Consider the following 25,168-nt stretch of genomic DNA (forward strand, 5'->3'; position numbering starts at 1 on the left):
GATTAAAGTCGTCACAATATAGCGACGTATTTGCGATGATGTGTTATAAAGTCACTAAATCATTGCAAAAGTGTCACTACGTTGTGACGTTTTACTTTTCTCACTAAAATTCGTTGCAAAAACTAAGTTTTCTTGTAGTCAACTAATTCGAGTCGACCATCGATTTCTTTTCTATGCTCATTTTAGTCAACTAATCATTGTCTTGTCTTGTCTTGTGTAGCCTTCAAAACTCAAAACTAAAATGAAACATAACAAGTAGAAGAAGCATTTCTACACACTAATAATAAGTAAATTCTCTCATATTCGTTGGTTCAACCCCCTAACAAATAACAGTGCTCAACTACCGAGTAAACCAAATATTTGAAAGGCCCATGAAAGCCCACTAGAGACTAATGCTAGTTTTGAGACTTCGGGTGGTTTTGTTTTTTTTTTTTTCTTTTCCCGTGGCTGTTTTGTGTGCTTAACCGTTCCGGCTTCACGGCCTCAATCCTCTTCTTCTCCTCCGTCCCGCCACAGTTTCCCTCTCGCATAAATTCTCTGAATTGCAATCCCATTGATCTCCAGACTGTAAGTTCGTTTAATTTGTCGTCAATTTCTTCTGGATATCTCTCCTTCAAAATCATCGAGTTTCTTCGTGTTCTAGGTTTTGTACGATTTTGGTTTGTATACTCTGTCGTCTTCGTTTGTTAATTTTTTGTGCTGATTTATATTCCTAACTCCGTGGATCCAAGCTTTCACATATAACTCATATTTTATAGGAGATCGATCCCCTTTTGCCTTTTCTGGAGCGTCCTTTGTTTATGTTTCTGTGCTTATGTGATATAGAGTGCCTTTTGTTGGTTATATGTTGTCTCATTAAGATTTTAGCTATTGAGAATCGATTTGGGGAAGTGGCTCTTTTCTTTTCCTGGTGAAATTACTAATGATGCTAAAAAGCTTGAATCTAATCCTTTGTATTATTTTGATGCTGCAGAAACAGATAGCTTTATATATAAATTCAGTTTGGGGTTACTCGCAAGTGCAAAATATATCTGTCACGGCGGGGGTGAGTAGTGATGCTGCAATTGCTGTTAGGGAAAAACTACGTGGTGGTATTGGACAGACTAGAGTGAGAAGGTATTGGCCTGGAAAAGCACCAGAGTGGGCTGAGGAAGCCGCCGAAGATGATGATGACGATGTTAGGATGCAGACCGTTTCTGTTTTGGATAGAGCTATTCCAAAGAATGATGATTTAGGGGTTTCTAGGAAGGATGATCCAAGGCTGCGCGTTTAGCTCAGACCAGAGTTGAAGACCGTGACGAAGTTAGAGCTGATCATAGGCGAATTAGAAAAGCTGAGGTTGTATCTACTGAAGAAGAAGAAGAAAGGAATCAAGAGGATAGAGACGATGATGATGCTGATGATGATGAAGATGCTTTGGAAGAAAGAAGATGAAGAATTCGAGAGAAGAATAAAGAAATCAAGATTTTTGAGAGAAGTTTCTTGAAAAGTAAACTCGGGTGTGATCAGAGTAAGTTGCACAGAGAACTCATCTTGGCAATGGTCATGTTTCCTGTTTATAATTATTCTCTGCAGAGAATAAGCAGAGAGCCTTTAGTATTAGAGAGTATCTTGGTCCATGTGGACTTGAGGAGGATACTTGGGAATGGAACTTGTATCTAAAGTTCTTAACCATATAACATGAAATTTTATTAAATCCTAAACCATTCTGTAACACCCTAAATCCCAAGCCAAATCATCTATAAGATGAGAACAGAGAGATAGATGCACAATGAAGATACAAATACAGAGGAGTTCCAATGAATAAAATAGTGTGAAAACAGAGGAACTCAGCAAGTTGATGAATTTAACACAAAAGAATGGAATCAATACCAGAAGTTTGGGAAGAAGATGCTTCATCTGGGATGTACGTTGAACTCTCAATGTAGGTGTTGGTCTGCCACTGGCCATTTGGAGATTCATCACCACCATATGCTTGGCCCTTGAAACAAACATTAGCACTTCGAGTTCCGTTGATTTTTGTTTTACCTTTGACGTCATCATTCCTTGCGAATGGAACTCTGTTCTCTTCAGGTTCAAACACAAAACTGAAACCGGATTTCAAAACTTCAAACCTAGATTCCCCACCACCACCAGTACCAGTCGTCACCCTAAACTCAAGTAATGCCTTGGTCGGAGCACATTTACGAGGACTTTGGCCTTCAACAAGTTTTATGAAGCTTGAGCAGTTGGTGTAGCCAATTAAAACATGATCTAACTCAACCGTGTTTACTTTGTTGTCTTGTTCAATCAAACTTCCAACCTTCCAACTAATGTTGGTGCAAGAGCCCTTTCCGTTATTTTGCTCACAAGCGAATCTGACTGTCAAGCTGGCATGATTTTGACAGTTCTGGAATGAGACAACAACACATAAGGCTATCCCAGAAAGCCTATTGTGATTCCAGTGAGGAGGTAATTCGAACTCCACCATAGGGCCAATTGCGCCGTGAGAGAACCATGAAGGCATTTCACATCCGGGAAAGCTAGTGCAGAACAAAATCTCTGGAACACAACTCTGCAAAATTATACAAAGGCAAAATCATTAATTTTGGCTCCAACAAAGTTACACAGAAGGAAAAAGTAAATTAGAATGATATATAAGGGACATTGACCAATCTAATTGTCATTTTGTTTAGAGTTGAAAATCTATGGAATATAACAAAGTGAGATACCTCATCGCAGTGTTTAAGTGCACTTGAGAGCAACTGACACTTCCTTTCAGTATATGCGGAAATCTCTTCCTTTGCAGCTTGTTCCAATTCATTGCACTTAGTGAAAATGAACGTGGAATTGATATGCTTCATCGGTATAGAACAAACTAGTGGTTTCACTATTGTTTTCAGTGAGTTACAACCACGTACATCTAAACACTGAAGATTTGGTGGAAGCTGAGGAACCTGTGTAAGATTCTTACAGTACTTCAAATCAAGCCATTGCAGTTGAGGAAATTGATTGATGAGATTTGGAAGACGGCTGATCTTTTCATTCTTGCTTAAGCATAAACGCCGCACTGAGACTATCTTTGGTGTCTCTTCTATGGCTGTCTCATCCAAAAGCAATATCCCTAGACGGCTCATATTTCCTCCAATATCTGGAAATGTTTTGAGCTTCGAACAACCAGAAAGTATAAGTTCTTCAAAAGCTTTCAGCTCACCTAGATTTTCAGGGAGTCTTTTCAGCTTTTTGCAACCTTTCATGTTCAAGAAGACAAGGCTTTGCAAGAATTCGATGTTAAACTTGAGTTCTTTTATCGCGGTGCCATCCAAGTATATTACTTCTAGCTTCGAAGAAATAACCTGAAACTCTTTAAACTTTTTGCAGTCGCTGAGGATGAGAGTTTTCAAAGAGATCAATTGAGTATCTGGAAGAGACTTGAGACTTGTGCACCCTCTCAGGTTCAAGAAAACAAGACACTTCATGTTTTGCATATCGACATGCAACTGTTTCAAAGCCGTGCAACCTTCAAGTTTTAGTTCTTGAAGATTTTGAGCCTTTCCTAGCCCCGCCAATGTGTTCAGCTTCTTTGAGTGATTCAAATTGACCCACTTTAGTTTTGGTGCATCCTAAGACAAATGAAAGCAAAGAAAAAAAACAGAGAGAATCAACTAATTTATACAAAGAAGTAGACACCATCTTCAGACATTTAAACAACTGCATGCATGCCTTTAGATCAATAAAAGAGAAAGTAACTGATGTATTGTTACACACCTTGTTATCTTCCCAAACTTGTTCAATCTTGCTATAAGGAAGCTTAAGGTCGACCAAATTAAACGGGTTGAAATCTTGTGGAAGTTCTTTCCATGGGAATTTCAACCAGTGGAGACATCGTACCTCATTCAATGGTAGCTGGATTCCTTCAGGGAAGTTTAACTTAGTGTCATCTTTAATGTCATGATCACAGTCTCGGGAACAATTAGTACTGTAGATTTTGAGATATCGTAGATCTCTCATCTTGGCAAAAGCAGAGCTATGGAAACTCATTTTTCTTGTTATATCAGACAAGTCAAGAAAGATAGATCTGACATTAGACGCTCCCTGTTAAACAGTTGCAAACAACAACACGGATTACAATTGGAATTTAGACAACCGTGAAAGTATAATAAATCCTAGACAACCTTTATTAAACAAGCATGTAAATATAAAAGCTACAAGGCGACCATATATATAAAAAAAATAATCATAGTATTTACCTTATTGTTCTTTAGCATAGCAGTTATGGTCTGATGGTGCCACAACCTATGCCTTCCCTTTCCATCTGTAGCAGTAGCTTTTTGACCAAGCACCTTGGATAGGATATACAATGTATCATGCATCTGTACTTTTCCAGCATTTATATTAATCATGAACATGTTCACGAGATCTTCCATTATATTCCTAGTGTCATCTGACTCCAATAAACTCAATAGGTAATTCTTATCTAGCGACCTGAAGCAAGCAATGTCAAGAAGCATATCTTTTTTCTGTTGACTCAGTCCATCATAGCTCCCCTCCCAAACCTTTTGAAGCCAGCTATGTCCTAATGGACTTTTATGGTGGTGATCCAATGCTTTCAGTTTTAAGTTCCAGTGAGTCTCATCTTTTCCAAAAAGCTCTGTTCCCAATATCTTGAGAGCTAGTGGATTTCCTTTGGTGTAATGGACGAAATCGTTTGACAACTTTGAGAAATTTCCTAGCCTGAGAGCAGTGCCTTTTTGATCATCGAATGCATAATGGACAAAGTGTTGTAAGGCGTCTCTAGCGCTTAATCCAGGGACCTCGTAAATATCATCGACAAAACTTCGTATCAGTGACTTACCTCTTGTTGCAATGACAATTTTGCTTCCCTGCTTAATCCAGTCGCGTTTTCCGAGAAGAGCATCAATTTGGTCCTTGCTAGTAACATTGTCGAGAACTACAAAGACTTTGGTTCTGAGTAGTTGATCTTTGTAAATCTGGTGTGCATCTTGCACTGTCTCAATGTTGGGATCCTTAACATTCAATAAATCCTCCAAGAGTATTGTGAGCAAGTAACTCAACCCATCTTTTTAGAAATTTCATGGACATCTGTGATCAACGTGTATCTCAAGAATCCGTCCTTCAAATTCTCGTACAACTTCCTAGCAAGAGTTGATTTACCTATGCCGGGCATCCCAACAACACCGATGGTACAAGTAGTTCCCTCGAACCCAGAGCTCATTTTTTTTTCTAGCTGCTCAAGTCGTTGTTCGATTCCACAAGTGCTCTCATGCTTTTTCTGTTGTCTTGAGGGTGGTGACGAAACAATACATTCTTGGGGATTGGGAGAAACATGTGGAATGTTGTTCAACACTTTCTTAATCTCCTTGATGACTCTCTTTATGAGTTCGCTCTCATCGCTACGAACAGAGAAGTTGATGTTTAGCTGACTCTAGCTTTGATTTTGAGATCTCAAGTTAGGAAATGAGTTACCTTGTCTCATGCAACACGAGGCCAGTTAAGATAGGAACATATCTTAAAGCTTCCTTCCATTTGTTCTTTGTGTTCTTGTCAATAGACTTCACCAGCTTCCTGAACTTATCGCCGAACTCCCCCTGCAGTTCTCTAACAGTGACGGGCTGTACCTTGTAGAAGATTGGAATCACCACGAGCTCGTCTTGGTCCATTCTTTCCTTCATCTTTGCAAGTTCCTTCAAACACCAATTTGACTCCGTATACCTTGGCGAGAATATTGCGAGTGCGATCCTTGACTCTTCGATTCTCTTTAGAAGAACATTCAACTCTTTGCCCATATCCTCATCGGTGTCTATGAAGGCATTAATCCCATTCCTTTTTAAGTCATCGTTGAGATGGCTGACGAAGTTGTAACGCAATTCGACTCCACGGAAATTAATGAATACAGGTTCCTGGTGTGTCTCGACGTCTGCCATCACCCTGGAGGAGGAGCTTGCCATGCCAGATTTTCTAACTTGTACTTTTATCTGGCTTTAGTACTCTTAATCGATATATTAAGAGACTCCCACATGATTAGAGACTTCATTGTATGTATGATATGGAGTTCTTTTTAATCCCAACTTGAACCCGACCAATCTAGAAGAAAATACATTATTGTTTTTGTCACCGGTTCACTAATTCATAACCTTTTTAAAAAAAACATGCATTATGCATAATAAATCAGAAATCAAACACACAAAGTAAACTGTCGGATGTATATTGGCTACGTATCGGGAGGCTTCGACCACCGACACCTCGGTCAAATTCGGCTTTGGGGCCACTTAACTTAAAACGGAGAGCGTATGTGAATAAATAAATAAAATCCTTTATGGACGGTTCTGTACAATGTTGACTTTGTCAGCCAAAAGCCATAACCTTTAAGACGTTCTACCTAAAGTGAAGAAAATCTTCTTTACGATTGGTATTGCGTGTTCTACCCATAGCCATCTTAATTAAGATGCCGACAACCACATACATATCTGCTCCAAAAGATAATAAACCCTTCGGACTTTTCTTTGATTCTTATTTGACTATTAAAATATATATACACGCCTTTGTAATTTAATTTCAGTTTAGCTACATAATAATTTTATTGGTGCAAAATATCTGCATGATTTGTTTGGTAAGTTGGTGTTATGAACTGAAACGCGAGCACACACCTAACTTAATACTCTTAAAACGTTGTGCAGACAAAGTGTGTGTGTTAATTTTTTTTTTTTTTTGTAAAACATTGACTTTTTGGATGACGAGAAATAGAGAGATACACTCCAAAAGTTATTGAATTCAATTTAATACTTATAAGCAGAAAGGGAATATATTATTGGCTGCATATTAGGTAAAGTGATCTTCCCTTCAGCTCTCTCAGACTCTCACGTTCGTTGGAGGGGAGAATTGAGAGAGATGAATATTGTGAATCCACAAAACACTCAAGAGCGTAGTCACAGTGTCAACATCTTCTGCGAGGCAACGGTACGGTATTCGTTCGTCAGCCATCTTGCCGCCGCTTTACGCCGAGAAGGAATCTTCGTGTTCGTGTATGCATGCTCCAATGATCAGAATCTGGCTGTGACCGATGGGATTAATGTGCTGGTTATTCCCAACATGACGGAGACACGCAATTCTTTATTTTTGACGGTTGTTAAGGTCTCACAGATTATTATACAACCGAGGAACAAGTGTAAATATTCAGAGTTCTACTGCGTCGATCCATTGACCCAAGTTCACGGGTGGCAGAGTTGCATCGATCTATTGACCAGAGTTGCATCCACTTACTACGAGTAAGAAATTATCATTTTCTTGTAGTTGCATCGATCTTGAAATTCAATAACATCACCTTAAAAACCGTCAAAAATAAACTTTTTATTGTTGAAAAGTAACAATAACTATTTGATGTATGTTAACAAACTCAGAGATTCCAAGCTAGTGGACAATGTCGTCAGAGATATTAATGGGAAATTCTATCTTCCAGAACCAGTTGGGATTTACTCGAGGTTGCTGGAGATTCGAGACATGCTCAACAAGCAACCATGGGGGATGATCTGCCGAAGCATAGGAATCTGGGGTATGCCTGGCATAGGCAAGACGACGCTTGCTAAAGCAGTCTTTAACTATATCTCCAATGACTACGATGTTTCTTGCTTCATCGAAAGCTTTGATGAAGCATTTCGTAAGGAGGGACTTCACCGTTTGCTTGATGAAAAAATTGGTAAAATTTTGATATATGCAGTTCTTACATCATGAGACCGAGCCTTCTTAAGGACAAACTATGCGATACAAGCATTCTTGTTGTCCTGGATGACGTGCGAGATCCTTTGTTTGCAGAGTCGTTCCTTCAAAGGCTTGACTGCTTTGGTCTCGGAAGGCTTGTAATAGTGACTTCCAGAGACAAAACAGTGTTTCCCTTTTGTCAAATCAATCATATATACGAAGTTCAGGGTCTGAACGAGCACGAGGCTCTGCAACTGTTTTGCCAGAGTGCTTTTGGAAGAAGCGAGCAGCTGGTTCATAAGGAAATGGCTGAATTTTCGGAGCCGGTTCAGAAGGAAAAGGAACTTTTTATGAAAGTTATTGACTATGCTAATGGAAACCCGTTGGCCCTCCGCATTTATGGCAAAGAGCTTAAGAAGAACATGTCAGAAATGGAGGCCGCATTCCTCGAACTCAAGAAGTATCCTCCCAAAGAGATTCAAGATGTGCTAAAGAGTGAATATAGTGCACTTGGTGACAACGAGAAGAACATTTATTGGGACATTGCTTGCGTCTTTAGGGGAGAAAATGTCGAAAATGTAGTCCAAATGCTTGAAGGGTGTCGTTACTTTCCACGCCATGGAATAGATGTTCTTGTGGAGAAATGTCTAGTGACTATATCAAAAGACACACTTCACATGAATAATCTGATCCTATCCCTCCTCAGTAAAGAAACTGAGAGTTGCACCAGAATGTGTGAACCTTCCAGCATCAGATATCTACTAGAACATGATGAAACTGAAGCAAGTGGAGAACCCAAAGCAAGGCCTAACTGTGTTTTGGTCTGTTAAGTTCTGTTCGTACACAACTTTTTATTTGAACGTGAGCCAACCTGATTATTAACATATTGATTTTATTTTCCTTTTCAGGTCGTTGAAGATATCGAAATCATATCTCTCGACACGTCGAACTTGACATTTGATGTCAGACACGATCCCTTCAGGAATATGATTAATCTCAAATTCCTTAAGATATATAGGTCATGCTCAGAATTTACTCGTGGACTCAACTTTCCGAAGGGCCTTGATTTTTTGCCTTGTCAGCTATGGCTCCTCAGTTGGGAGAACTATCCTTTGCCATCCTTGCCTCAAGATTATGAATTTGGGCACCTTGTTGAGCTCAATATGCCTTACAGTAAGCTTCATAAAATAGAGGCAAAAACCAAGGTAGGTTAGTATTTATCTTTTAAATTTTATTGTTATCCATATGTGTTAGGATCCCACATCCAGAGTTGAAACTTGAAAGTGTATAAAGTAAAATGTAAAGAACAATAATCCACTACTTTCAATTGCTTTTGATTTATAAACCCATGAAACTTAACAATTTCCAAATTTATTTTTTCGTTTTGAAGCTTAAAATGTTGAAGAGGATCTTGCTTTGTCATTCTGAACAGCTAGTTGAATGTGACATACCACTATATGCTCAAAATATCGAGCTTATTGATCTCCAAGGTTGTACAAGTTTGCAGAGTTTTCCAGACACCAGTCAATTACAACATCTCCGAGTTGTAAATCTCTCAGGTTGCATACAGATTAAAAGCTTCCAAGGAGCTCCAAATATTGAGGAACTACATCTTCAAGGAACCAGTATAAAGGAAATACCAACATCCATTATGAGCCATTCCCTCCAAAAAGTTAAGCTGCACCGCCAAAAGCTTTTGAATCTTCTAGGAAACCTTCAGGATGTTGAGTATATTGATTTGGAGAGTGTAACAGAACTGGTAAAAGTAAGCTCCCATAATCAAGGTTTCGGCAAGCTTGTCTACTTGAACATGAAAGATTGTTCTCATTTACGAAGTCTTCCTGACATGGTCACTCTAGAATCTCTCCAAGTTCTACATCTATCTGGCTGCTCAAAGCTTGAGGAAATTAAGGGTTTCCCAAAAAACATGAGAACATTATATATTGGTGGAACCGCATTACAAGAAGTGCCACAGTTTTCCAAAAGTCTAGAATTCTTGAATGCTCATGGTTGTACATATTTGAAGTCAGTTTGTTTGGACTTTGAGCAGCTTCCAATCTACTACACCTTCAGTAATTGTTTCAATTCTTCTTTACAAGTGATTGCTGAACTTTTTAGAGAAAGGTCTGACTAGAATAGCAAGTTTAGCAAGATCAGCACAACAACAGGTTTTTCTTCTTCTCCTTCTCTACACATATAGTCTAATGTAGTAAAGCAAGCAAGTTATCTGACATGATTTGGCCTTTGAATAGGGATTCATCAAAGCACCTGAAGTCAGCATATGTATTCCTGCTGGCACACGTCAGAGATCCTCATTTCTCTTGGAAGAAGGTCCAAATGTAATGGCAAACTTAGATCCTTGGACAAGAAAACCTCTTTCTGGCTTTTTTTATGTCAATTGTGGTATCATTTCAGGATGATTACCACAACACTGCAGGTCTTGGCATTAAATGCACATGCACATGGAAAGACATGTTCGACTCTTCTGATAGAAAAATAGAGAGAATATATCAGTGTTGGGCTCCGGGGGAAGCTCCAAAAGTCGAATGGGATCACATGTTTATCTTCTATGATACCCAAATGCATCTCAGTGGTAGTGAAGTTAAATTTGAATTCCACACAGTGAGTAAAAAAAACGAGCTTTTAGGTGCTAACTGCAGAGTGACCCAATGTGGCGTCCAGATAATTACGGCTCCAACGAATGCAAATGATACAATACCTAGTGAAATTACAAGAGAAAGAGAAGCAACAAGTATTAGTTATGATAATGATGAGGAGCATCATTCTCCAACATCTTCCAAAGTCGTCGTAGAGGCAATTATCCCTAATCCATTTTCATCCAGCGAGCCACTTAAGGTTTCTAGTAAGTTAAGATCTAAAGGAACTATGGTTTGGAAGTGGTTGAAGAGAATTAGAAGAGACAAAAAGAAGGAATCATTACCAAATCGTGAAAAGGTGGATTTAACACAACCATCTACGCCTATGATCAGGAGTTCAGGACAAGCCTGACTATGATCCGCAGATCGCAGTGAGAATCTCCATATGTAATATAGGCTTTTTATCCTTTTTTAGTAAACTTAGCATATTATATTAGGTGTAACTGAAGATGCAACATTTGAACAAGAGGATGAACTACTTCAGAAGGACTTACCACTAGTACAAGAACAGAGTATCGAGTTATTTATGTCGGCAATTATAAAGCTGGAAGATTTACACAGGATTAGAAGGCCCAAGAAGCTTCTAAGAAGATCAAAGAGTTTCATGTTTACAATAGGAATGTAAACATGAACAAAGAGGGAAATTTCCTAATTCATAAAGAAAAAAAAAATTGTCCAATTCCTATTAGGATTAGAATAGGTAGTTTGCCCTTTGTGTGGCATAGACATAGTTCTATAAATAGGGTGCAAAGGTTGATTGTAAGCTTTAGCCCAAATGATACTAGGATTTTTGTGTGTCTTATCCTAGCAGGTTCAATTAACCTTATGCAGTTGTAATACTTAAGGTGTCAATCCAGTTGGAAAACTTTACTAACAATTAAGATGCAATCAAGAAATCACAAGTTAAGCCAACTCAATAAGAGTGTTTTTATCTAACAGTCCTAGAATGATCAGAATGCAAAACGGAAATGTGTTCAAGAACTAGAAACGAAAATGTATGACAAGAAGCGAAAATGAATAAAAACAGAATCAAGTCTAAGCATGAACTAAAAAGCAAGAAACGAAACAGTCTCAAGAATGTAATAAAAATCAGAAAGAAAGAGGTCCTAATTATGGGAGTAATTGATGTCGGTGGAGTATCCTAGTCTATAGAGTGTTTAACATGTCACAAGCAAACAATACCTAAACAATGAACATCTCTTCTTAGCTAATCCAATCTCTTGACATAAGCTACTCAAACTCAACCACTTCCAAACCTAGCTCTCACTAGAGAAACATGATCAAGCATGGCATGACAAACAAGTTCATTCACGTCAACAAACATCCTCTACAACTAATCTCTTAGGCTAAGAACGTAAGTCTCTGGCACTAGTTGGTCAGACGTTTCATCGAACACCTTTTGGGTGCGGAAATGTCTAAAACCTAGTTCCAATTGATCAGAGAGAAACTAGTAATTCTAACACTAGTCCATAAGGGAATCATAGAAATCAAAGCTTAAACTCCCTACATCCTAAGATCCTCCACCTAATCTATCCCATCCACAAGAACTACTACACTACTCAGATCCGAAAATCATAATCAACAATACAAATCCAGAAAACATTGAACAAAACATAGTAGATAGATAGAAATGAGAAGAACAAGTTTGTAGAAGAAATCAAATGCAAATACTCAATGTATTAAAAGATATCTGGATACAAAGTCTGAGAATGTTTTTGGAGGCTAGGTAAAACCTTAAGAACAAAATGAGATAAAAGATAGGATGTCTCTGCCAAGACTTAACAAAACGTACTTATAGTAAAAACATGTAAATCCCTAAAACTTAAAACGACAAGATCAAGAGTCGGTTTGGGAATCTCCTGAAGCGTGTAAGACGGAACGTCTTCCTGACATGTGCGAACGAGTGGTGGCTCGAGTGGGTGATGGTGTTGGCTCGAGTGGTGGAGGGTCGAGTCGACAGGCAGCGGCTCGAGCTGGAGGGTCGAGTCGAAGGGCAGCGGCTCGAGCTGGAGGGTCGAGTCGACGGGCAGCGGCTCGAGTTGAGTGTATACGCATCCACTAAAACGATGATAAATTTTGAACCATACTTCCGATTGGCTTGAAATGAATGGCATTGGAAAGATGACTCAATTCTATACAACTTTGATGAAGACATAGAAAGCTAAATCTCACTCTAATGGAACAGATCGAACGGGGTGGAGTGGTTGCATGACGAGTGGCTCGAGCTGGGTATATACACGTCCACTAAAATGATGATAACTTTTGAACCATACTTCCGATTGGCTTGAAATAAACGGAATTGGAAAGATGATTCAATTCTCTACAACTTTGGTGAAGACGTTGAAAGCTGAATCCCTCGACCGGTGGATCGAGTGATGACTCGAGTAGTAACTCGAGAGTGGTGGATTCGAATGGTGTTGGGTCGACTCGAAGGATGTAGACTCGAATGGTGTTGGGTCGAATCGAAGGATGTGGAATCGAATGGTGACTCAAACAGCGTCTCGGACAATGTGTTCCTGACGTCTCCTAGATACTTGAAATACTCCGAAATGCACAATGTATGCAAGGATGATGCAAGAACTACCTAAATATGCAAAGTGTACAAAAGAGGCTAGAAATTGATGCAAAACGACTAGTTATCTTAGCTAAATGCATGACAAATACATGCTAAGCAAAGACAAAATATAGACATATCAACAAACAAGAGAAAATTAATCTACCTACTAAGGTTTAGTCTTTAAGAAAAGAAAATAGCTGAGAACTTAGAGAGAACGTGAGGTTTCTTTAAAGAGAGTTTTGAGAGATTAGAAAATTGTTTAGAATAAATCAAAAGAGAGTTTAAAGAAATCGTGGTTTCATTGTTCAGATCATAAGTTCTCACACTTTCAATTGGTATCAGAGCAACACTTGTTCGAATTACTACAGGTGAGATTCTGCGGACAAGATGGAGAGCTACGGAGATCTGATCAACAACAACAAAGTCATATTGGATGATGGAAACTATGGGTTTTGGAAGTCAAGGATCAAATCCATCATAGGAGGTATTGATCGTCTTGCTTGGAAGATTGTTCTAGAAAAGTGGGAGGAACCGACGATCAAGGATGAATCAGGCAAGCGAATTCCCAAACCTGAGGCAGATTGGACTGATGAAGAACAAAAGAGATCAAAGTACAACTTAAGAGCGTTAAGTGTTATTCATGCAGTGTTGGGAGAAAACAGTTCGAGTTGATTCCGGGATGTGAAACTGTTAAAGAAGCATGGGATATCCTTCAAATTCATTATGAAGGTACAACAAAAGTGCAGAGTTCAAGAAAGGATATATTGGCCTCTAGATTTGAGAATCTAAGGATGGAGGAGCATGAATCGATTTCGGACTTTAGTTCAAAGTTGAGTGCTCTAGCACAAGAAGCCGTAACTCTTGGGAAGACTTATAAGGATCAGAAGTTAGTCAAAAAGTTTTTAAGGTGTCTTCCATCAAGGTTCATGGGATACAAAACAGCTTTAACGGTCTCTCAAGATTTAGACAATCTCAATTATGGTGAAGTGGTCGGAATGCTACTGGCACACGAGATGGAACTTAATGGAATTAAGAAACCAAAAGGAATAGCTCTAGCAGTTAGCAAAGATATAACTGATCAAGGAGAAGAAGATGTTGTGAGCCTGCTGGTAAAAAGATTTGATCGAGCATTAAGAAGGATAGAACAAGGTCAAGGTCAAAAGAAGAGTAATTCATTCAAGAAGACAAGTGAAGACAAAAAGACTGATATGCAGTGTCATGAATGTAAGGGATATGGTCATTTTATTCGAGAGTGTCCAACAATCAAGTTGCGAGATGCTAAGTGCACAATCTGTAAAGGGACTGGACACACACATGAGGAATGTGTGAGTAACTATAAAGCCAAGAAAGAAAAGTCTATGATTAGCATTGAGAATGAATCAGATAGTGATAGCAGCAGCGAAGAAGAACTCATTAATTTAGTGTCTATGGTGGAAATCACTGAATTTGAGAATGGGGAAGAGGTAACTGATTCAGAATCAGAAGGAGAAGAAGTTCTTAACATTGTTCAGAGTTACAAAGAAGTACGAAATACACTTATTTCTCTAAGAAAAGAAAATCAAGGATTGACAAACGAAAAACTTCGTTTAGAAGCACTTGTTATGTCGTGACAGAATGAATTGGTGGATGAGAAAAAGCTTGCTAAAGATTCGCTAGATCTGATGAAAGAGAAGTTGGTCTTATCGGCAAAAGCGGATAAGCTTGAAAAAGAGCTACTTAAAGAAAAGAAGAAATCCGTAGAACTACAATCTGAATTAGATCAACAACATAGGAAGATTCATATGTTTGCAGGAACAAAGCAACTTGACAAAATTTTGAGCTATGAGAGAACTGAGAAGACTCATAGAGGATTAGGCTTTAATAAGAACAAGGGAGCTAAATCACATACAACCAAATTTGTATCTGCTGGAGCCTATCAATCTGAGAAGGAGACATCTACTGGTGTTTATAATGGATCTTTGAGTTGTTATTTTTGTGGAAAAATTGGTCACTACAAACAGTTTTGCTACAAATATTGGCAGAAGTTCTGTACTTTAAAGCAACAAGGAAGATTCTTTTGGAATGGAGTTAGAAGACAAGTTTGGATGAAAAAAGCTGACCTATCAGGATCAATGATAGCTTCTGGATCAGGGTTTAGATGCAATATGACCATGATTACTGAAGACCAAGAAGAAACGAAACCAAGATGCGATATGGCTATGATTACTGAAGAACAAGAAGACACGGAGCCTTGGTTTTTTGATAGTGGTTGCTCAAGACATATGACTGGAACCAAGAGTAATCTACAAAATATTAAGAAATTGAAAGGAGGTACAGTAACATATGGAGATGTCATGGTTTCATACAAGGCAAATGTACAACATGTGATACAGAGCTTCCACAACTTGTGAATGTCTATCTAGTTCAAGGACTGCGTGCAAACCTAATAAGCATTAGTCAACTTTGTGACGAAGGATTATCAGTTTTATTCACAAAAGTTGATTGCAAAGCATTGGATGAGACAGGTAATGTCAAGTTATATGGTGTAAGATCTGGGAATAATTGTTACATGTAGGAGAAACATTCAATCAAATGCTGCAGTGCTCGAGGGAGTATAAATCTATGGCATCAACGACTTGGACATATGAATACAAGAAATCTTGCTACTCTTGTGAATAAAGAGATAATTCGAGGAGTACCTAAGCTTAAAGGAGAAGACAATATGGTGTGTGGGCCTTGTAATTAGGGAAAACAAGTCAAAATTCAGCACAAAAAAGTTCCAGATGTTCAGTCAAAATCAGCTCTGGATCTGATTCACATGGATTTAATGGGACCAATGCAAGTGGAAAGCTTAGCAGGAAAGAAATACGTGTTTGTACTAGTAGATGATTACTCCATATACACTTGGGTTCGTTTTATTCGTGAGAAGTCAGATACGATAGACAACTTCAAGATTTTAGCTTTACAACTACTTAATGAACGAGGAGGAATCAAGAAAATTCGAAGTGATCATGGTGGAGAATTTCAAAATGAGGCTATGAAGCAGTTTTGTGAACAACATGGGATTGCACATCAATTCTCAGCACCAACAACTCCACAACATAATGGAGTAGTAGAAAGAAAGAATACAACTCTTCAGGAAATGGCAAGAGCAATGATACATGAAAATCAAGTTCCTAAGAAATCCTGGGCTGAAGCTTTGAACACTGCGTGTTATATAATTAACAGAGTCTATGTCCGAAGATATACTACAAAAACACCTTATGAGTTGTGGAGAGGCAAAACACCAAATCTGAGCTACTTCCATGTGTTTGGGTGCAAATGCTACATCTTAAATGACAAGGATTATCTTGGTAAATTCGACTCCAGAAGTGATGAAGGCATGTTTTTGGGTTATGTCGAGAGTAGTACAACATTTAGAGATTACAACAGGCGTACAAGTTTAATCATGGAATCAGTGAATGTAGTTTTTGATGATCAATCTGTAGATGTACGAGATGATGATTCAGACAGTGATTCAGAACAGGTAAACATCACTAAAACACACAATGAAGTTTCTGAGTTGGACATTCTTGTTACAAAACCAGAAGAAGTACAACAAGTTCATAAGAATCATTTTGCATATGATGTCATTGGAGACTTAAATGAGAAAATGAAGACACGAGGAGTGCAGATTGACTTTAAGAAGATGACAAGTTACTTTACAACTCTAGAAACCGTTTTCTATGAGTGTTTTATGTCGATAATCGAACCAAAGAATCATATAGAAGCTGTTCAAGATGATTTTTGGATTATAGCCATGGAAGAAGAACTGGAACAGTTTGAGCGTAATGATGTTTGGGAACTAGTTCGTAGACCAATATCTGTGAATATCATTGGTACTAAGTGGAATTTCAAAAACAAGATTGATGAGAGTGGTGTTGTGGTTCACAATAAAGCAAGATTGGTTGCACAAGGGTATACGCAGATCGAAGGTGTAGATTTTGAAGAAACTTTTGCACCAGTAGCAAGACTTGAGTCAATAGGACTGTTTCTAGGAATGGCTTGTATTCTGAACTTCAAAGTTTTTCAGATGGATGTTAAGAGTGCTTTCTTGAATGGGATTTTACAAGAAGAAGTATATGTTGAACAACCCAAAGGTTTTGAAGATCCAGTTAGGCCTGAGTATGTATATAAACTAAAGAAACTCTTTATGGTTTGAAGCAAGCTCCAAGAGTTTGGTATGAAAGGCTGACTAGTTTTCTTATGGAACAAAACTATAACAGAGGAAGTGTGGACAAGACTCTGTTTATTTTGGAACAAGGTGATGAATTCATGATGGTTCAAATTTATGTTGATGACATTATCTTTGGAAGTACTTCAAAGGAGTTGGTGGATAGGTTTGTGAGTTGTATGACACAAGAATTTGAGATGAGTCTGGTTGGAGAATTAAAGTATTTTCTCGGATTGCAGATTACACAATCAGATCAAGGAATTTTTATTTCACAAAGTACCTATGCTAGACAATTTCTTAAAAAGTTCCAGATGGATAATTGCAAAGAAGCCTTGATACCTATGAGTACTACTTTGAAACTATCAAGAGATGTTGATGGCAAGGATGTAGATGTCAAGCAATTTAGAGGGATGATTGGTAGTTTGTTATATCTTACCGCTAGTAGGCCAGACTTGAGTTACAGTGTGGGTATATGTGCAAGGTATCAGTCAAAACCTAAACAGTCTCATCTTGAAGCAGTCAAGCGAATTATCAAGTACGTTAAAGGAACTGTTGATCTTGGAATTTGGTATTCTAAAGGTTCAAACAAGGGTTTAGTTGGTTACTGTGATGCAGACTATGCAGGAAGTATAACGGATCGAAAAAGCACTAGTGGGGGATGTTTCTTTCTAGGCAACAATTTAATAGCCTGGTTGAGTAAGAAACAAAATTCAGTGTTTTTGTCTACAACTGAATCAGAATATATAGCAATGGGGAGTTGTTGTACTCAGTTGTTATGGATGAAGCAGATTATGGTATGGATTCAGGGGAGCTGCAAGTGTATTGTGACAATAGGAGTGCAATTGATATCTCTAAAAATCCAGTTCAACATTCAAGAACAAAGCACATTGATGTGAGACATCACTTCATCAGAGAACTAGTTGAAAGAACGAAAGTTGTGATTGAGCATGTTGATACTGAGGAACAATTAGCTAATATTTTCACAAAAGCTCTTGACTTTAATCGATTTTCTACATTAAGAAATTCGATTGGGGTGTGTGAGATGTGAATCAGTCACATGATGGTTCAACACCTTGTACAAGAGGAGATAGGGGTTAAGAATCTGGTGCATGTTAAAAGTTGTTGTTAAGGTTTTTTGTTGGTTTATTAAAAACGAGTATGGATTGAGAAAACCAGTGGTTATAGTTTGGGCTTATTAAAAGAAAGATTTGTTCAATATTTAGGAGAATATTTAGATGGTTGAAGTTTCCAAAAGTTCTTAAAAAAATCTTTTTGTTGATATATTTATTTTAAAAAGGGGAAGTCAAGAGGCACTTCGTGTGTGTCGAAAAAAAAAACTTGGTAAAAAAAAGGGAGAACGAATCGGAGATGGTAGGGGTGACTCGAAGTGGATTGATGCGTAGAGCAAGGAAGTCAGAGATGTCTCGAGGTGATGGGATTTTTAATCGACCTCAGTTGGTTGATGAGTCAAATAACGATGAAGAAGTTCAACCAAGTATTGTGCCGTATAGATTCGACAGCGATGATGATTCATTTAAAGGAAAATCATAGACGAATCAAGTAGATCAAGGGGTATATGATCTCTAAGGAGAAAATCCAATTGATGACGAGGTGGAGTTTGTTGGCGAGCGAGAAAAGAAGGATCTTGTTTCGAAGTCTGATACAGAATTTGGGGTTGAAGAAATCTCTGTACATGAGCAGATTGAGAGACATGCAGAGAAGCAGAGAAGCAAGAAACAGAGAGAAGTGGCATCCGCTAGCAAGAAGAAATCGGCTTGCAAGTCAAAACGACCAAGATCTGCAGAACCAAGTGCTAGAAATGTTTGGGCTAAATCTGGGTTTCAATCTGATGTGTTTGTCTCCAAAGCAGCAAAATTAAGGTACTCTCAGTTCTTTTCTAGGAATTTTACGGCTGAGAGACAATTGGATATGTCTAAAAAGGATGAGTTTGGGTTCATTGAGAAGATATTGTCGTTAGGACTTGGACCTACAATTCATGATCCTTCGGTGTATGTCAAAGAGATTATTTGTGAATGTTATGCAAATTTGCCAAATGGAAAGGCTAGGGATGGTGTTCAAGTGTTTGTGAGGGGACATTGGTATGAATTTTCTCCTAAGGCAATTAATCAAGCTTTTAATATTGCACCTTTGACTAGAGCTGAGAAGAAAGCTGATACAGCAATAGATAAGTTGAGTACGGATGAACTTGCAGAGTTTTTAAAAGTGGTGAAGACAAGTCGACTTGGGCTTATTTAAAAGTTGCGGATCTACCTTAGGAGAGTGCAACTCTTTTAATGTTGGCAGCATACAATTGGGTTCCCTAGAAACACAAGAATCATCTTTCGGTTAAGTGAGCTCGGGTAGTTTACAAGATTATCAAGGGCATCCGGTTTGATTTTGGGCAGTTGCTTTATAATCAGATTATGAACATAAGTTGGAAAGATCCTACTCGCTATGTGGTATTTCCGAGAACAATCTTTGAAACTCTTAGAGTTCAAGAAGGTCCGCTTGAGTGGTCAGATGAAGAGGAAGATGTGTATGCTGAGTTTTATACAAAGAATGCCAAAGCAGGACATATCTATGATGTTAAGCATAAACTGATTCCAGAGAGTAAAAGAGTCGACACCAGTATGTCCAGATAGCAGGCAACCTGATGAGGGATTTTCTTCTACTTCTGAGGTTATTCAGTTAGGTAGCATTCGTGTGCCACACATTGGTCAAGAGGATGTTGAGATTTCGTATGAAGCATTGGTTGATAAAGCACAAGCTCTGGAAAGACTTACAGAAGTATTACAGAGGCTCATACAGAATCATCCACTATCCAAGACGATTTGAGATGTTTTTAACTGTTGTTTTCTCAAGCAGGGGGAGAAGGAGCTGGTCTGAGATTTTGGGGGAGTGTTTTTATGTGTTTGGTGCTGGTCTGAGATTCTGGGGGAGTTTTGTGTTTTCATTAAAACTTCCGATTTTTGGCGATCATTTTGGTTCATTGTGTTTGAATGTTTGACTATAGTTCGGTGATCATTTTGGTTTATGTTTTGAACGGTTGACTATGGTTTAAAGTTATTTGTTTTAAGTCTAAACCAACCACAAAATTCTTATGCTTAAGAAGCACAAAGTTAAAAAGAGGGAGATTGAAGATGCAACATTTGAACAAGAGGATGAACTATTTCAGAAGGACTCAACACTAGTACAAGAATAGAGTATCGAGTTATTTATGTCGGCAATTATAAAGCTGGAAGATTTACACAGGATTAGAATGTCCAAGAAGCTTCTAAGAAGATCAAAGAGTTTCATGTTTACAATAGGAATGTAAACATGAAGAAAGAGGAAAATTTCCTAATTCATAAAGAAAAAAAAAAGAAATTGTCCAATTCCTATTAGGATTAAAATAGGTAGTTTGTCCTTTGTGTGGCATAGGCCTAGTTCTATAAATAGGGTGAAAAGGCTGATTGTAAGCTTTAGCACAAACAAGAGAAAGTTAACCTAGCTACTAAGTTTTAGTCTTTAAGAAAAGAAAAGTGCTAAGAACTTAGAGAGAGCGTGAGGTTTCTTTAAAGAGAGTTTTGAGAGATTAGAAAATTGTTTAGAATAAACTTGTAAACAGATTTTCTATTAATCAAAAGAGAGTTTAAAGAAATTGTTGTTTCATTGTTCAGATCATAAGTTCTCACACTTTCGGTAACTTCCTAAACTCTTGTACTCTTGTTACCATATTAATAAACTGAGACATGCTTTTTATTGTTGAAGTTTTTTTTTCCTGTGGAGATTAATTATCAGCTCCAGAGATTAATATATATATATATATATATATTCGAACTTGCTTTTATTGGAGGCATGTCTCAAAAAAATTGCATTGTTACTCGGATCGCTATATTATGTTTGATTCTGTTACGTATTTGATATCTGTAATCAGTGTCTTCTCTTCATTCGTACAAGATAATACTACATATCTCTTTAAAAAAAGAAAACCCTAGCTGCCAGAGTAGATTTGAGGGGGTTGAACTCTCCGTTTACCATTCCGGCGACGAGGCTGTTCTTCTCCCTCCCCCTTGTATATAAATTTCTATGGTCCTCATGTTCAGCGGTCGAGATTAATTCAAGGAAGATCCAGGAGTGAGCATGTTCTGCTTTGCTGTCAGCGGTGGTGGGGTTCTCCTTCTGTCGATGTAGTTGTGGTTCCGATCTGACGAAAGAGGAGCTTCGTAGTCGGGATCTGGTTTGAAGACGCCGGAAGGTAGCATCGGAGTTTCTCACGGCTCGCTCGTCAATCTGGATTTTGTGGCTACGGCGGAAGTCGGCAAAAGGAGAGGTGGGGAAGCGTTGTTCGTCTTGGTGATTAACGGTAGGTTTTTTTAGATCTTAGATGGCTGTTGCGGGTTTTGGTTGCAGAAGGTTGGAGTGAGCCATCTACCGCTGTAGCTGCCGTGATTTTGTCTTCACCGGACCAGTTTTCTCAGTTCATGCTCAGGGGAGATCGGAGAAGCTAAGATCTGGGAGAGAAGGGATAGATATGAAGTTGTCAGATTGCTAGGTCGGGATCTGACAACGCAGAGCCGGCTTGTCGGAGAGTTGGGCATTCTGGGAGGTCTGTAGTGGGTTGGTGGCTCGTCGGAAAAGGACCACTGACAGAAACCGGATTCTTCCATCTTTGGTTTCTGATCCCTTGATGTCGCTGCAAAGCCGTAGACCTTGAATCCACCGGAGTTAATGCTCTGACTCTCTGCTTCCGGTCAAAATTTTTAGATAAAGTGCATGAACTGTTTCAGTAGGATCCGAGCTTTTTTCCCTTTTCCGGCAACTTTTCCGATTAACCTATTTTGTAACTGGATCAAAATTGTATTTCTCGGCCCAGCCCATTTGGGAGATAAATAGAATTATTAATTAAAAAAAAAAGATAATACTACATATACAAATACTCTATTTGATTTTCACACTAAAGCAATATAAGATAATAGATAAACCAATCTTAAAAAGGCCCATTAAAGCCCAATAGAGTTTCAATCTAAATGTGTTGATGACGGGTTTCTTTTGACATCGAATTTATAAGTTATTGCATGGCTTAAATGTTTTTCCACCGTCTTCTTCTGCTCCTTCGTCCCCGCACAATTGCTTAGGGATCCTTTCGCATTGTTTCCCAGATTTTGCAATCTTTTCATTATATGGCCGTACAGGTTTCTCAAAACTGTAAGTTCGTTTATTTTGTCGTCAATTTCTTCTGGATTTGGTTTATTTATGTTTCTTTGTTCTCTCTTCCCGAACCATCGAGCTTCGCTTTATTTATTTATTTAGGTTTCTGATTTGTATACTCTGTCGTCTTTGATTGTTAATTTGTGTGCTGATTTAGTTTTCTAACTCCGTCGATCCAAGCTTTTGCCAAAGAGTTTGATCCCCTTGTTGCCTTTTATTTCGTGAAAAAAAAACTGCAATCTTCGATTTGGAGAAATTACTAAATGATGCAAAAAGCTTGAATCTAAATCCTTTGTTTTGTTTTGATGCTGCAGAAACAGATAGCTTTATATATAATTCAGTTTGGGGTTACTCGCAAGTGCAAAATATGTTTGTCACGGCGGGGGTGAGTAGTGATGCTGCAATTGCTGTAAGGGAGAAACTACGAGGTGGTATTGGACAGACTAGAGTGAGAAGGTATTGGCCTGGAAAAGCTCCGGAGTGGGCTGAGGAAGCCGAAGATGATGACAATGTCAGGATGCAGACCGTTTCTGTTTTGGATAGAGCTTTTCCAAAGAATGATGATTTAGGGGTTTCTAGGAAGGATGATCCTAGGCTGCGCCGTTTAGCTCAGACCAGAGTTGAAGACCGTGACGAAGTTAGAGCTGATCATAGGCGAATTAGAAAAGCTAAGGTTGTATCTACTGAAGAAGAAGAAGAAAGGAATCAAGAGGATAGAGACGATGATGATGATGATGAAGATGCTTTGGAAGAAAGAAGAAGAAGAATTAGAGAGAAGAATCTTAAAAGAGCGCAAGAGGAGGCTGCTCTGCTTCCTTTAGAAGAAGAAGATGAGTTACAAGAGGAAGAAGAGGAGGAGGAGGAGTCTGAGTACGAGACTGATTCAGAGGATGGCATGCCTGGTATTGCCATGATCAAGCCTGTTTTTGTACCAAAATCTGAGAGAGATACCATAGCAGAGCGTGAGAGGCTTGAGGCTGAAGAAGAAGCTCTCGAGGAATTAGCTAAGAGAAAACTGGAGATGAGGAAAGTAGAGACAAAGCAAATAGTTGTTGAGGAAGTTAGAAAAGATGAAGAGATACGGAAGAACATGCTGTTGGAAGAAGCAAATATTGGAGATGTGGAAACTGATGATGAACTCAATGAAGCTGAGGAGTATGAAGTCTGGAAGACAAGAGAGATCGGTAGGATCAAGAGAGAAAGAGATGCAAGGGAAGCTATGCTAAGAGAGAGGGAAGAAATAGAGAAGTTGAGGAATATGACAGAGAAGGAGAGGAGAGAATGGGAGAGGAAGAATCCGAAACCTTCATCTGCTCAACCTAAAAAGAAGTGGAACTTTATGCAAAAATACTACCACAAGGGTGCCTTCTTCCAGGCAGATCATGATGATGAGGCAGGTTCTGCTGGGACTGATGGTATATTTCAGCGCGACTTCTCTGCTCCAACTGGAGAAGATAGGTTGGACAAATCGATTCTCCCCAAAGTTATGCAAGTCAAGCACTTTGGTCGCAGTGGAAGAACTAAATGGACTCACCTTGTCAATGAGGACACAACAGATTGGAGTAACCCGTAAGTTTATTTGCTTTCTGCGTTTCTTTTCTTGCATTTGGTTAGGATAGACTCTTGATATGAAAATAGCTCTCATTTAGGCTTCTGAAATCTGATTTATATAGCATTTACTTAGAAACATTAAGCTGAGAACTGAACTGAATCTTTGAATGCAAATGTAAACTGGGATATGTTGGGAGAATCTTGCATATGTTCTTTCGTTTAATGAGGTGCAGATTTTGACATTTTGCTTGCGTAATGAATGATTGTGCAGGTGGACNAAGAGAGAGGGAAGAAATAGAGAAGTTGAGGAATATGACAGAGAAGGAGAGGAGAGAATGGGAGAGGAAGAATCCGAAACCTTCATCTGCTCAACCTAAAAAGAAGTGGAACTTTATGCAAAAATACTACCACAAGGGTGCCTTCTTCCAGGCAGATCATGATGATGAGGCAGGTTCTGCTGGGACTGATGGTATATTTCAGCGCGACTTCTCTGCTCCAACTGGAGAAGATAGGTTGGACAAATCGATTCTCCCCAAAGTTATGCAAGTCAAGCACTTTGGTCGCAGTGGAAGAACTAAATGGACTCACCTTGTCAATGAGGACACAACAGATTGGAGTAACCCGTAAGTTTATTTGCTTTCTGCGTTTCTTTTCTTGCATTTGGTTAGGATAGACTCTTGATATGAAAATAGCTCTCATTTAGGCTTCTGAAATCTGATTTATATAGCATTTACTTAGAAACATTAAGCTGAGAACTGAACTGAATCTTTGAATGCAAATGTAAACTGGGATATGTTGGGAGAATCTTGCATATGTTCTTTCGTTTAATGAGGTGCAGATTTTGACATTTTGCTTGCGTAATGAATGATTGTGCAGGTGGACTTCCAATGATCCTCTACGCGAGAAAAACAACAAGAAAATGGCAGGCATGGATGCTCCTATTGCAAAACCAAAGGGGAGCAAGAAGATGAAAGATTGGGAGACTTAAACCCGCACCAACATTTAGTTGAGTTTATTCCAAAACGATCTAGAAGTGGCATGTAGTAGTCAAAATCATCTTAACAAATTTCTCTCAGTTATGTCTGAGCTCTCTAATATCGCTCTGTGACAACCATAAGCTCGTGGCCAAGAGACATCTGGTCTTTTGTATCGGATCATGTTAAGTGACTGCTTGTATTACGAATCTTTGTTTCCATGGTATGGGAATTTGAAGACACGATAACAAAGATAAAAATTTTACATTTGCCAAGGAATGATTTATAAAACATTTATGAGTACAGTAATAGTTGTAATGAGAGCACCTCGTAAAGATTATTATCGTTAAAC

General features: G+C 38.6%; 1 protein-coding gene and 2 pseudogenes across 3 annotated transcripts; 2 read left to right on the forward strand and 1 right to left on the reverse strand.

The window, feature by feature from the left end:
- LOC104706088 (microfibrillar-associated protein 1-like) lies at positions 433-25,091 on the forward strand. 3 transcript variants are annotated; one of them, XM_010422218.2, is made up of 4 exons: positions 433-567; positions 22,606-23,531; positions 24,137-24,465; positions 24,719-25,091. In XM_010422218.2, exons 2-4 carry the CDS (start codon positions 22,659-22,661, stop codon positions 24,828-24,830), a joined length of 1,314 nt encoding a protein of 437 aa, XP_010420520.1. In that variant the 5' UTR covers positions 433-567; positions 22,606-22,658; the 3' UTR covers positions 24,831-25,091. The 3 variants fall into 3 exon arrangements, with proteins under 3 accessions (XP_010420520.1, XP_010420519.1, XP_010420521.1); XM_010422217.2 differs by lacking the exon at positions 433-567 and adding an exon at positions 22,157-22,288; XM_010422219.1 differs by lacking the exons at positions 433-567; positions 24,137-24,465 and adding an exon at positions 22,157-22,288 and having other exon boundaries at positions 22,606-23,860.
- On the reverse strand, positions 1,083-6,069 carry LOC104706091 (annotated as a pseudogene).
- LOC104706089 lies at positions 6,811-11,191 on the forward strand (annotated as a pseudogene).

The sequence above is a fragment of the Camelina sativa genome, chromosome 8 (assembly GCF_000633955.1).
Source record: "Camelina sativa cultivar DH55 chromosome 8, Cs, whole genome shotgun sequence".
NCBI classification, from domain to species: domain Eukaryota; kingdom Viridiplantae; phylum Streptophyta; class Magnoliopsida; order Brassicales; family Brassicaceae; genus Camelina; species Camelina sativa.